General features: G+C 37.3%; 1 protein-coding gene across 1 annotated transcript in view; it reads left to right on the top strand.

Annotated features, from left to right (window-relative positions):
* LOC135200076 (uncharacterized) overlaps window positions 1–15,000 on the top strand; it is a 148,725-nt gene that overhangs the window by 90,281 nt on the left and 43,444 nt on the right. Inside the window, exons 6-7 of the mRNA XM_064228412.1 lie at window positions 7,095–7,174; window positions 9,141–9,275. Of these exons, the coding sequence (XP_064084482.1) occupies window positions 7,095–7,174; window positions 9,141–9,275 (215 nt within the window). The remainder of the gene's footprint in view (window positions 1–7,094; window positions 7,175–9,140; window positions 9,276–15,000) is intronic.

The following is a 15,000-nucleotide window of genomic DNA, read 5'->3' as shown; positions in this document are numbered from 1 at the left end:
CTAACTGGATATTAGGGAACTCGCCCTACGTCCCTCCTCTCCGGGAGAGAGAGAGAGAGAGAGAGAGGAGAGAGAGAGAGAAAGAGAGAGAGAGAGCAAAAATTTAAGAGTAAGTAGATTTGTTTGAAAAGTTGTATTTTATAAGGGAACAAATTCGTTTCAGACAATGTTACTGAGAGAGAGAGAGAGAGAGAGAGAGAGAGAGAGAGAGAGAGAGAGAGAGAGAGATGAATTAGAATATGGATAATGATGCTGATGTTTATGTAAAGATATAATGACAAGAATAATGTATTAACACGAATTAAAAAATAAAAAAACGAAAACAAGGCAGTTCTTCACACCAAAACTACAAAAAGAAAACTTTTCTCGTGAAAAACTCTCCCTAAAGAAAAAAAATTATTATTCCCTGGCGGTTTTTACCTTTTGATTCACGAGACAGACGTGACGCGGCGATTCCGAAAAAGGATTCCAGTAGGAATGATGCACGATTCCCGCAACAGCCTGATGGATGTGTTTGCTCTCGTTATCATACAGATGAGATGCCGGGGTTTTTCTGTGTGATTCCTGGGTTAAAAGAAAAAAAAAACACACACACACACAAAGAAAAAAAGTTGCTCATCAATATGTATGAAAAAAATTTAACTGATGGACTAATATTGGTCTTGTTGCATGATCGGGATATTACAAATGTGGAAAAACTACTGATGATATTCATGAAATTTGCCAAGAGTCCAGATGTCTTCTTTTCATCGCTGTAGTTTTCCTTGTTGTTGCTGAAGGTGTTGTTCTGCTCTCAGTAGATTTTAATCCACGCGAGAACTACCGAATTGCTGCTACTGTCATTCTGAATGCCCCTTGTAGTGCCGTCAGTGGACCTCATACCGTGCACTGTAGACATGACTTTTAAGGTTCTTTGCAGCGTGCCCTCGACCTCTAGCTGCAACCCTTTTCGTTCCCTTTACTGTACTTCCTTTCATATTCTCTTTCTTTCATCTTACTTTCCCCAACTCTCTCCTAACAGTTGATTCATAGTGCAACTGCTTTGAGGTGTTTCCTGTTCCGCCATTCTCAGTACTGTCAATTTCTATTTCAGCGCTGAATGACTTCATAGGTCCCATTGCTTGGCCCTTTGGCCTAAATTCTATATGTAACTCGACTCAGCTCATTCTGAATGCCGGTCTTTACCCGCCTTCGAAAAAAATTAAATAAAGAAATAATGAGAAACAATACCTTCAATTAAGAGAGCTTTCGCGCGCAACCGAGAAAACACCATCACTATAGCATTATTGTGTCCGGCGTCGTCTTTTGGCGCGCAATCTTCTCTGAGTGCAGAAATGGCGCGCGTTCTCGAAACTTTATACGGAATCGATTCCATTCATTCCGCTTCCATTTCACCGGGAGAGAGAGAAGCTGTTCTCTCTCCTCCTCCTTTTTTCCTCACTGTCCACTAACTTGCTATGGCGACAAAGGGGTCTGTCGACCGGCAGGAAAATTTGGGAAGGGCCTTTAGTCTCTCTGGCTGAATGACAGCCCACACAATGGTGTGGTGCCCGCATCCGCTGGGAGTGTTATTAATATATCTCGCGCGGTTTCGGAAAGGAGAAGAAGAAGAAGCGAAGAGGGGAATTCGCTGTTATGGGAAGAAGAAGGAGAATAATAATAATAATAAGAAAAGAAGAAGAAGAAGAAGAAGAAGAGGGGAATTCGCTGTTATGGGAATAATAATAATAATAATAATAATAAAAAGCCCTCCAATGGAGCCTGTGCAAGAAACATCAGCTACCTTGCAGTAATAAGTGGTACGAGCACCAACCTGAGGGAGTGATAGAAAACGATCACGCAAAGATCCTCTGGGACTATGGCATCAGAACAGATAGGGTGATACGTGCAAACAGACCAGACGTGACGTTGATTGACAAAGTCAAGAAGAAAGTATCACTCATTGATGTCGCAATACCATGGGACACAGAGTTGAAGAGAAAAGACAGGGAAAAAATGGATAAGTATCAAGATCTGAAATAGAAATAAGAAGGATATGGGATATGCCAGTGGAAATCGTACCCATAATCATAGGAGCACTAGGCACGATCCCAAGATCCCTGAAAAGGAATCTAGAAAAACTAGAGGCTGAAGTAGCTCCAGGACTCATGCAGAAGAGTGTGATCCTAGAAACGGCACACATAGTAAGAAAAGTGATGGACTCCTAAGGAGGCAGGATGCAACCCGGAACCCCACACTATAAATACCACCCAGTCGAATTGGAGGACTGATAGAGCAAAAAATAATAAAAAGAAGAAGAAGAAGAATTGAAGAGGGGACTTCCCTTTTATGAGAAGGAGTTTGAGGAGGAGAATAATAATAATAATAATAATAATAATATAATAATAATAATAAGAAGAAGAAGAAGAAGAAGAAGAGGAGGTCAAATAGCGCGCTGTTTCACCAAGGAAAATTAAAATAAATACGCTATATTTTATTAGAAATCATTTTTCTGTAATGTTTAAGATGCACATTATATATTTCTTACATTTTCATTCTAATAGAGAAATCATAACTATCTTATCCTAAAATTCCTGTTTCGTTAACTCAACGCGAAACAACTTTTTAGGGCTTTTTAGGCGTTCCCACCCCCCACGCCCCCCCAAAAAAAACAACAATAAATTAGTTTCTAGGCTAACTCCCCGAGTAAGCGAATATGTAGAAAGGGCATGACAAACTATTGCCGTCATAATGGGGGATAAATTTAAGTTTTTCTTATAATTATCTTTTTTTTTTCCGGTTAATATTTTCAGCTTCCTCAAGTTCAGTTTAGATTTAAAAAGTCGAGACGTCATCATTACCCGGAAACGAAGTTTTCGGAAATGCAGACGCATAACGTCATTACCAAAATGACGAAGCTCTCTCTCAAAAATGAGTTTTGGTAATCTCATTACTTTTCAATAACGAGCCCTTTTCTGCAAGAGCGTTCTCATCCTCGTTCGATTTCGAAGAGAGAGAAATTAGTTATAACAAAAAATGCGCCGACTTGTCTTCTGCGCAATCAAGTTTTCTGTACAGCTGCTACAAGGTATAATCAACGCCACCGAAGATAGATGTATCTACCGGTGGCAAATTCCCAAGATATATACTAGTATTGCACCAGCTCCGGTTTTATTGCCATGCCCATAGGTTAGGTTAGGGTAGGTTGGTTTAGGTTAGGTTAGTTTAAAGAACTGGCCTGAAGGTAATTTGGGTGTAGGGAACATAATTAGGTTATTTCCAAAAGGATTCTATGGTTAGTTTTTAAGATATGGCGTCTTGCTTTTTCAGGGAAGGTCTATAGTAGATTCACATCAACCGTGCATCTGATGTCTAGGCCAGTCCCTTGCGACGCTCTTGATTGGCTGCTGATAAGCCAGTCACAGGGCTGGAAACTCTCTCAGTCTCTCTCTCGAGAGTTCACTTAGGCAGGATGTATGATCCACCTATCCTGAGGGATACGTCTTTCCAAAGTATCCCTCAGGAGAGGTGTAACATACATCTTGGTCATTTGAACTCTCGAGAGAAACTGAGAGTTTCCAGCCCTGTGATTGGTTTATCAACAGCCAATCAGGAGCGTCGTAAGGGACGGGCCTAGACATCAGATGCACGGTTGATATGAATCTACTATAGTGCTTAGTTACAGTTCAGGAATATCGTGCCCAGTGGTAGCCTTGCCTGGATCGTTGCCACAAGCATGATCATGGCTAACTTAAACCTTAGATATAATACAAACTACTGTATCTAGAGGGCTGCAATTTGGTATGTTTGATGATTGGAGGGTGGATGACCAGCATACCAATTTGCAGCCCTCTAGCCTCAGTAGTTTTTATGATCTGAGGGCGGACAGAAAAGTACGGACGGACGGACAAAGAAGGCATAACGGTTTTCTCTTACAGAAAACTTAGAAATAAATAAAGATAGTGGGAAGAAAATTGAAGCGGTGTTTTGATGGAATAAATTATGAGCTTCGGTTGGCTTTTAGTGAATCAATCTTTCGTGAGAGTTAACAGGAGTGACAGTTGCTTCTTAAGTTTTTTATTTTTTTCATTTGTGTTTTCTTCGTTTTACTTACAATAATTTGATAGGTGTTCGTTAATCTCATCACTATAAAAACAGACACAAATACAATATATATATATATATATATATATATATATATATATATATATATATATATATACAATAATAATTGCGGTCTATTACGTGGACTATAATCTATATATGTGTGTATATGTGTGTATATATATATATATATATATATTTATATATATATATATATATATTTTTTTTTTAAGTGGCTAGGAACCAGTTGGTTACCGAGCAACGGGGCCTACAGCTTATTGTGGGATCCGAAGCACATTACATCGAGAAATTAACTTGTATCACCAGAAATAAATTCCTCTGGTTCCGCGTTGGTCGAGCCGAGGATCGAACTTCGGACCACCGGATTGGTAGCTGAGAGAGAGATAATAATAATAATAATCAATATTGTTAAGCACGAAATATAAAAATAATAATTACATTGTAGATTACCGGAAGGAGTTCCCCGTTGGACGAGTGGATTTCGCGCTCAGCGACCAACGAGGAATCAGAGGAATTTATTTCTGGTGATACAAATTAATTTCTCGATGTAATGTGCTTCGGATCCCACAAGAAGCTGTAGGTCCCGTTGCTAGGTAACCAACTGGTTCCTAGCCTCTTGAAAATATCTAATCCTTCGGGTCAGCCCTGCATAGGAGAGCTGTTAATCAGCTCAGTGGTCTGGTAAAACATCAAGAGAGAGAGAGAGAGAGAGAGAGAATACTCTCCCTCGCCCTCAATATGAAGACCAGCATCGATTTCCTGTAGGACGCCAGGGGATCGATCGCTGGGCGGGGCACTAGGCCACGTGAGTGACATGATTCTTCTTCTTCTTAAGCTGTTATCCAAAAGCACTGGCGTAATCGCTGACTCCCGAGTACGGAATGAGACCGGTCCTGAATTCCCGTCCCTTTAATTTCGCTTACTCGGGGAGTAAGCCTACTAAGCCTACAAACTACTTTGTTGTTGTTGGTCTTGTTGAGGGGGTAGGTAAGGTCTATGGCAGAGCCTGAAAAGGTCTGAAAAAGGTGTTTAGCGTTGAGTTAAAGATACAGGAAATTTAGGATAGGATATTTATGATTTATTTATGAGGATGAAAATGTAAAAAATAAAGAATAAAGAAAATTTATTTCTAATACAATTTAGCCTACTTAATTTTTGTGGGTGAAACAAGGCTCTATTTGACCGTAGATTTTAGCACATTTTAATTTACGTTGAGTTACAAATACAATGTTTATAACCTGATGTTGAGGGGAAAATCTGGCACGCGTCCTGAGTAAGCTGGAGGTCGGATCATGCCTTTTGCTTCTTATTTCCTTAAGTTATGTATTTTTGTATTTTTTTTCAATTCTTTATGATTTCACAATCTTATATACACAGTGAAGTTGTGTGGCTATATATATATATATATATATATATATATATATATATATATATATATATATATATGGGGATACAATCCACAATGACACTAGTGAACAAGACCACATTTGATGGTCGAAAGCTTCAATCCTGTACAAGTAATATATATTTTAAACGACAAGAGGATTTTATTTCATTGTGGATTGTATCCCCAATTACTTAGAGGTACGACATAGTACCTGGCTTCTGCATATATATATATATATATATATATATATATATACATATATATATATATATATATATATATATATATATATATATATGAAAATAAGGGCTTATATGTGATACACACACACCACACACACACACACACACAACTGCTCCCGGAAAACAAACGCGACCCGTGAGATATAGCCCGAACATTCCCCACAGCTTTGCCCCATCAATCAAGATTTTTCTGATGGAGGCAAAAAAAAAAAAAAGGGGGGGGGGGGGGGCGGGGGTCTGGGGCAAGTTCATCTTTTCATCATCTTGTTTCCTCACTTTTTTCATTCTTTTCAAATCTCATCATACAACTTATTTATTAGGCCATCGCCTTAACGACTTTTTCATAAAAATTTACTAGAATACCGTATATAAAGAACGCCTCAATCTCTTCTCCCCTCTATTCCCCCTCCCCCTTTCTCACTATCCCTTACACCATTTTTCTTAGGAAAGATATAGAAAGGTTCGCCCACGTGTAAAAGTTTGCCGTAAAAAAAAAAAGTACATTTTGAACCGTTATTGACTCTTAGACTTTTAGACTTTTTCCAGACTTTTAAGACTGCCTTCTGACTTTTAGATTAGACTTGCTTCTGACTTTTAGATTCGTCGTTGACTTCTAGATGTGTTGCTGACTTTTAGATTAGTTACTGACCTTTTTTTCCCGCGCTCGATTAGAAATAAAATATGTAGTCGTGTTGTCAAGTTGGGTGAGCTTTGCCTAAGTGATGCAGTTGTAGTTACTGAGAGAGAGAGAGAGAGAGAGAGAGAGAGAGAGAGAGAGAGAGTTGGGGTTGGGGTTGGGTTGGGGAAGGTTAACTGATACCTTAGTGTGGAGATAGTAGTTCGTTGAAAAGAGGAGAGGAGAGAGAGAGAGAGAAAAAGTTACCTAAAATGACAGGAAACTATATTTTTTATTGACCTACAGAAAATTATAATGATTGGTACCTCTGCAAAAAAAAAAAAAATAAATAAAAAAAATAAACAGACTCTTGAGGTTAGCTAGTGCTACTATTCTCTAACTATAGAGTACTCTAAAAACCAGTTGCATTATATCCTAATACAATTTAACTAGTGTTTGGTTATTTGACTTACATTTTTATTTATCTATTTGTTAATATATCCGTTTTTCTATAAACTGATCAATTTCTGTATTTCCCATTACCTTCTGTTATTTTTTTCAAATGAACACCATAATATTCTTTGGAAGCATGAATGTCAAGTCAGTGGACCCTTTGTGGGCTTGTTCCATATGAAAAGGGTTCATCTTCAGAATATAATAATAATAATAATAATAATAATAATAATAATAATAATAATAATAATAATAATAATAATAATAATAATTAATTCCTCTCGATTTGCAGCCAACGATGAGGACTATTGTGAACCAGTGTACTTAGAGTTGGACGAAGCCTACGGAGTTTTAGATACGCTTATTATTAAGGTAAATTGTTTTAATTTTTTTTTACCGGGATTTAAATTTAACTTGAAAGTCCGGTTGCATTTACAAATGTATTAGTAATATGTCATTTATTCTCTAATTATGAATTTTGTTTGTAGTATTTATGCTTTTTTTGGAAAATATTACGAAGTAGTATAATGATTGATTATGAAGATATTTTTTACAGATTCGATCTTAGTTTGAAAGTTCAGTTTTATTGAAAGATATTTGAGTAATCTCTTTAATTCTCTGTAAATCTGATTTATTTTTACAAACAAACCCTTCTATTCCTTCTGTCAGTATATTTACCTTCCACAAACAAACTATATTACGTATTCTGTCACAGCAGAATTTAACAAACAAAACAAACACCTCTCCACAAACAAGTGATATTACGTTTTCTGTCCCAGCACATGATACACAAACAAACAAACACCCCTCCACAAACAAGTGATGTTTTACGTTGTCTATCCCAGTAGAATTTAACAAACAAAACAAACACCTCTCCACAAACAAGTGATATTACGTTTTCCGTCTCAGCAGAATTGGACAAAACAAACAAGCACTTAATTTCCCTCAATCTGTAAGCTGACGACCTCACAAACAGTTACGGCCGAGTCGTTTCGTACTTTTGAATGCGACTAATGACGTCATCACGCTACTGATCAATGAGATGTTCACGCATCCGTGCGTTCCGTAATGAGGGTTAATGAGCGCTTTATCCAAGCATTTTCATGCAGGCGAATGGTTATGTGATGCCATCAAGCAATTTCGATTTGTGCGATATTAAATATCCGTCAACCCCACTTTTTTTTTTCTTTTTTAACCCGTTAGACGAATAGATTCGGTAATTATGTGTATATGGGATAGGTTATTTCGTATACACTTTTTCATATATGGGAATTTTCTAGTTGATAACAATTTCGTCCTCTCGTGGATTCGAACCAGCGGACAGAGGAGAAATCAGGACTTCAGTGAGGTTACTGACTCGGCCAACATTATATATATATATATATATATATATATATATATATATATATATATATATATATATATATATATATATACAATATATATGTATATATATACACATATATATATGTATGTTTATATATAATTATATATATACACATATACGTATACATATGTGTATATAATATATATGTATACATATATTTATATATATATATATATCGTAGTTGTAGTTGTAATTATTATAAGCAATCCCTTCACCTCCAACCTTATAAATTTTATCATTTATTAAGACTATAATATTTTTATTAATATTCTACCTGCCTACCCTGCGTCTCAACGCAGCGAGGAATATCAAAAGCCATTTCATCCTTTGATAAAAAACTAGAAAACAAGCAAAAATGTATAAACAAATATAAAAAGGACTTGGAGCAGTCCTTTCATAAGATTCATAATTCACTAAAAAGAAAAGTTTTTTGTTTTATTTTATTTTTAACAAAGGAAAGACTCACGTAGGTGCAAATAATTTTTTTCTATCTTCTTCTAACCAGCCTTTGTTCAAAAGCTCTCTCTCTCTCTCTCTCTCTCTCTCTCTCTCTCTCTCTCTCTCTCTCTCTCTCTCTCTTTGCAGATGCCTGTCTTAAACTGCACTTTCCCACTTTCCTTATAGTCTCTCTCTCTCTCTCTCTCTCTCTCTCTCTCTCTCTCTCTCTCTCTCCTATTATAAACTGCACTTTCCCTCTTTCCTTATAGCTCTCTCTCTCTCTCTCTCTCTCTCTCTCTCTCTCTCCTATTATAAACTGCACTTTCCCTCGTTCCTTAAAGCTCTCTCTCTCTCTCTCTCTCTCTCTCTCTCTCTCTCTCTCTCTCTCTCTGTACTAAACTCGCCATCAGCTGCATCTTTGATTGAATCATGCTTGCTTGCTTGCAAGCTCAAACTACCTACTTTTTATTCTATTTTTTATTTATTTATCCATTTTTTCATTTTTTTACTCAGCACGAGTCGGACTCCCTGAAGATGACCCAGAAGCTGGAGACTTGTGGGTGTGACGTCAGCTGCGAGTGGGCGGGGCGTCCGTTCGCCTCGGGCGCTCATTGGCTGACGGATCCGTGCACCGAATGCACCTGTCAGGTCAGTTTAAAGTTAATGAGTTGACTTTAGATTACGATAAGGAATCGTTTGATATGAACTAGTTAACCAGTCAATAGGAAATTCATAATTGATTTCTAATAGGAAAATCATTCAATTCTGACGTATATACTATGTAGTCCTTACGTATATACGATCCACTTTTGAAGTATATACGAAAATAGAGATAATAGCAAAAATCGGGCAATGAAATTCCCCTTCCTGTTGTGAAAATATAAAAGATGTAAATACGTCCACATACAAAATTATTTTTTGTCATCTGTTTGAAAGGACAAAGGCCCAGGCTACTGAGTATAAATGTAAGTATAGTATATAAACATCCCCCCCTCCCCACAATCTTTCCAGTAGTAAGTTTTAGGGAAACCATTATCCTTTTATTCGCCGTCAACAAACTACATCTCTTTTGTGTGATGCTCCTTTGTAAAAGGGAGTTTTTAAAATTTTTATTTATTTATTTTTTTCTTAAAGCGAGATCTCAAATTCATACTGGGCTGCTGAATCGCTTTGAAATGGCGTCGGGGAAACCTTATAAAAGAACTTATTATATTATTATTATTATTTTTCGTTTCGTTTTTATTTCGTACACAAAAGAGTTTCATATTCGCGTTTTGCCTTCGGTTAAACGCGCATTTTTCACTCCGCTAAATGCGTGTGAGCGCTGAGCATTCAAAGAGCTTTTTTCGGGACTAATTCTCTCTCTCTCTCTCTCTCTGAGCAAAGATCATTCAAAGAGCTTTTTCCTGGACTCTCTCTCTCTCTCTCTCTCTCTCTCTCTCTCTCTCTCTCTCTCTCTCTCTCTCTTTGTAAGCAAAGAGGATTTAAAGAACTTATTTCGGGACTAACTCTCTCTCTCTCTCTCTCTCTCTCTGAGCACAGAGGATTTAAAGAACTTTTTTGCGGGACTCTCTCTCTCTCTCTCTCTCTCTCTCTCTCTCTCTCTCTCTTTGTAAGCAAAGAGGATTTAAAGAACTTATTTCGGGACTAACTCTCTCTCTCTCTCTTCTCTCTCTCTCTGAGCACAGAGGATTAAAGAACTTTTTTGCGGGACTCTCTCTCTCTCTCTCTCTCTCTCTCTCTCTCTTCTCTCTCTCTGCTCTTTTGTAGCAAAGAGGATTTAAGAACTTATTTCGGGACAAACTCTCTTCGTCTCTCTCTCTCTCTCTCTCTCTCTCTCTCTCTCTAGGCACGAGGATTTAAAGAACTTTTTTTGCGGGACTGACTCTCTCTCTCTCTCTCTCTCTCTCTCTCTCTCTCTCTCTCTCTCTCTCTCTCTATGATCCTTTTTAACTGCAGGACACCGTAGCCGGTTTGTCGTTGAAGATTTTGCAACAATGCTCACGAAAGCCTATTGTTGATTTTTTTTTTTTTTTTTTTTTTATTTCTAAGGAATATATTTACACTCCAAATGCTGCATTATGACGAAGAACTTTTGAGAAACGTCCTGCGTTGGCTTTCAAGGGAATAAAGATGCGGAAACCGTAATTCTTTTTCGTATTGTATGCTTTACATTTTATTTCTGCTGTTACTTTCACTAAAAGGCTGTTCAGGCATTTGGGCGTTTAGATTTGAATATATATAGGGCGGATGACGAGTTACTGGAAGAGTAGCTATGTATTTCCACGGTTTTCTTTCATCTATATATCTATATACATACACACTTTTATATATATATATATATATATATATATATATGTGTGTGTGTGTGTGTGTGTGTGTGTGTGTGTGTGTGTATCCTTGCTTTACTTTTTATTCATCATTGTCTCTGTCATTCATTTATCATTCTCTTTACCCTCCCTTCCTCTCCTGTCACGTCCACGAATCATTTGTCTAATCATTGATTAGGGGACAAGCTGTAATAAGTTTCAGAATGGAGTAGGGAGGGGGGTGGGAAGAATGGGGGTGGGTGGGGGTTAAAAAGTCGGCGTCCTGGGAGTGTTCAGGGGAAGGGGGCTAGGGGAGCGGGGTAGAGACTTACGAGAATTACACATGAATAATTGACGAGGTGGTTTATACCCGGAAGTCCTTCAACAGTCACTTGTTTAGTCCAATCCCCACCCCAGAGTCAACCCCCCTCCCCCCAAGGGGGTTTTGAAATGCACGTCGCCGAGAAGGCAAACAAGGAGGAAAGCAAAAAAAAAACAAACAAAGAGAAATAATGAAGAGAAAAAAGAAGTGAGGTGAATTAGACGTCGCTTACTTTAGGTTCTTAGCAATGTACCTCCCCCTCCCTTTCACTCCCTTTTCCTCCCACACCCCCTCCACTTTCTCCCCCTTTCTTCTCTCATTTCTCTCCTTCCCCTTTATCCCCTCCCCTTTTTCCCCATCTTCCTCCCCTCCGCCTTTATACCCTTCCCCTTTTCCTCCCGCTCTTTGTGCACCCTTCCCCTTTCCCTCCTGTCCTCTCTCTCTCTCCCTTTTCTTGCCCTCTTTCCACCTCCCCTTTCTTCCCCTCTCCCTACCCTTTTCCTCCTGCTCATTCCCCTCCCTTTTTTCACCCTCACCCCCTTTCCACCTTTTCCCCCTTTCTTCTTTCATTTCTCCCTCCCCTATCTTCCCCTCCCCTTTCTTCCCTTCCCCTTTTTTCCCTTCCCCTTTCTTCCTCTCACCTTTATTTCCGTTCCCATCTCTTCCCCTCCCCTCTTCTTTCCTTCCCCTCTTTTTTCCCTTCCCCTTTCTTCTCCTCTCCTTTCTTCCCTTCCCCTTTCCCCTTCCCCTTCTCCCCTCACCTTTATTTCCGTTCCCCTTTCTTCCCCTCCCCTCTTCTTTCCTTCCCCTCTTCTTTCCGTTCCCCTTTCTTCCCCTTCCCCTCCCATTTGTACCCCTCATCCTTGCATCTTTCCCTTTGCTTTCCCCTCCCCCCCTTACTTTCCTTCCCCTTTTTCCCTTCCCCCCCTCTTCTTCCCCCAACTTCTTTCCCCTTCCCTTCCCCTCCCCTTACCCTCCCGCCTCCTCTAGGGTAAAGCATCCTTCATACCCATCACGCATACCAACCGCCGTCATGCCACACCATTGTGGTTTCATGGTCGAACGTGACTTCATGAAAAAGCCTGTTTTTATTTATTTATTTTTTTATTATTATTTCTTAGTCACGTGATGTGGGTATTATTCTCCGAATAATGATTGATCGATTTTTTTTCTGCCTCTTTTTAAGGTAATGGTGTGAATATTTTTTTTCCGAACGTTCTTGAATCATTCCAAGAAGATTGATTGATTGGGTTCTTTTTCTGTATCTTTTTGTAAGGTAAAACTTTGATGAACACCTGAGTTTTTATATTTTTGATTTAGTAATTTCGATTCTTCAATGTTTTATTTTTTTATTTTTTCGTTTTTTCAAGGTTCTGTTACGAGTCAGGAAATTCATTATTTCCAAGAAGAATGATTGATTGGATTTTTTTTTTCTGTATCTTTTTTGAGGTGAAGCTTTGATGAAGACCTGAAATTTTTATATATTTTTATTTGGTTCAATAATTTCTAATCTCTAATATTTTATTTTATTTTTAATTTTCCGTTTTTTTAATGTTTTGTAACAAGTCAGGAAATTTATATCTTTGGATATTCATGATAAAATCAACAAAGCATTTTATTTCTTCTATTTATCGTAAGACTAAAGCTTTAATGAACGTCAGATTATTTTCATTTTTTTTTATTAAATTCGTTTTTCATTAATGGTTCTTTTAGTCACTTTTTTTGCAACAAGTGTCAGAGTATTCAAATAATTCAGATTCGCTTTTAAAAGTTCATAATGAATTTCTCGGAAGATGGTAATATTTTCTTTTGATCTTCTTGAAGTCTTTGACGAGACTTTGAACATTTATTTCATTTTTATACTATTCAGTTTCTCTCTATGATTAAATTCGATTAAATTATTTCTTTTTACTATATTGAATTTCTTTCTCTGGTTAATTTGTATTAAATTATTTCTCTATTCTATCTTCAATTTCCGTCTATGATTAAATTTGATTGTACAATTTCTTTTAGCTATCTTCAATTTTTGTCTGATTAAATTCGGGTAAATTCGTATGCTATGTTTTTTTTCTCGAATTCTCCATTTATTTATTGATTAATTCCTGAAACTTTGATTTTTTAACATTTTTACTGAATTTTTGAATCGTTAACCTAACATTAACAGTGTTTTTGGGATGAAAGCTTCGTGGAATGTCAGGCTAAAAGTGAAGCTGAAGCCTTGACATTTAAAGATGATAGTATTTTAATTTAGATAGAAACTTCATGTCCTCCAATATCTGTCGTTAATTATTTTTCCTCCGTAGGGCTGTAGTGCCTTCAGCGCACCTCACGTGGCGCACTGTAAGCATCACTCAGGGGTCTTTACAACGTCCTTTCGGCTCGTAGCTGCAAACCTCTTTCATTCCTTTTACTATACCTCCGTTCCTATTCTCTTCCATACGACTTTCCACGTTCTCCTATCAAGTGATTCATAGTAGCAACTGCTTTGAGATTTTCCTCCTGTATACACCTTTCAAACCTCTTTGCTGTCAATTTCGCCTCTCAGCGCTGAATGGCCTCGTAGGTCCCAGAGCCTGGTCTTTGGCTTAATGAACCATTGTTAATTCGATGGTAACCTCAGAGAGTACAAAGTGACGGAAATATATGAAGCGTCTCTTTCTGTAAGGAGATATATAGGTTGCTGTTAGTCGTAATCTACATATACTGGATGGCAGTGCAGTATTATTATTATTATTATTTGAAGGTAGGAGACCCTCTCTCAAACATGTTTTGTTAAAGATGATGGCAGCATCAGTGGAATTGATTTTATATATGGTCTTTTCAATTCTTCTTATTATTCTCTTCTCATCAGGGCTGATATTCGCTAATAGCTGGCCGATGTTCATACTCGGGTTAAGGAAATGTCTGATAAAAATACTAATTTATTGATAAGACAACAAAAGTGGCGTTGGAATTTGTAAACTCTACGGCGATCATACGCCACCTTTGTTGTCTTATTAATAAATTAGTATTTTTATAAGATTTCCTTAACCAGAGTATGAACATCGGCCAGCTATTAGCGAACATCAGCCCTGATGAGAAGAGAATAATAAGAAGAATTGAAAAGACCATATATAAAATCAATTCCACTGATGCTGCCATCCTCTTTAACAAAACATATTATTATTATTATTATTATTATTATTATTATTATTATTATTATTATTATTATTATTATTATTATTATTATTAAGATAAACGACTCCCCAATTATTTTCCTACTTCAGTCAGTCAATTAGACGCGTTTGAAATGCAACAGGACACGTCAACACATCTGACGTAATTCGACGTCACGTTCCATTATGGAAAAGTTCCATTCGCAGGAATAGCGTGACGTTAATCACTCCGAAGTGACGCCCCGTCATTAGTTTAGCGCCCTTTCAAGTCAGGAGCTCTCTTGGAAGTCTGTTAGAAGTAGCATGTCTCCCCGAGGATGTTTTGCGATTCGATCCGCATTTCTGCCATAAAACAATTTGCCTAGTATTTCAATATTTTGTATTTATATTTATCTATTTATCTTTAAATCATTTCATTCGTCGTTATTTCTAGTCGAATAACTTATCTCTTCTTTCTGTGTTTCCTAATATCATCTGTAACAACTTTCAAATGAACGGCAGATTCTCTGTAAACTTGAAAATTTATATATATATATATATATATATATATATATATATATATATATATATATATATATATATATGTA

The sequence above is a fragment of the Macrobrachium nipponense genome, chromosome 11 (genome assembly GCF_015104395.2).
Source record: "Macrobrachium nipponense isolate FS-2020 chromosome 11, ASM1510439v2, whole genome shotgun sequence".
Classification (NCBI taxonomy): domain Eukaryota; kingdom Metazoa; phylum Arthropoda; class Malacostraca; order Decapoda; family Palaemonidae; genus Macrobrachium; species Macrobrachium nipponense.
Note: the sequence above shows the minus strand (reverse complement) of the source record. Positions and strands in the feature narration are given on the sequence as shown.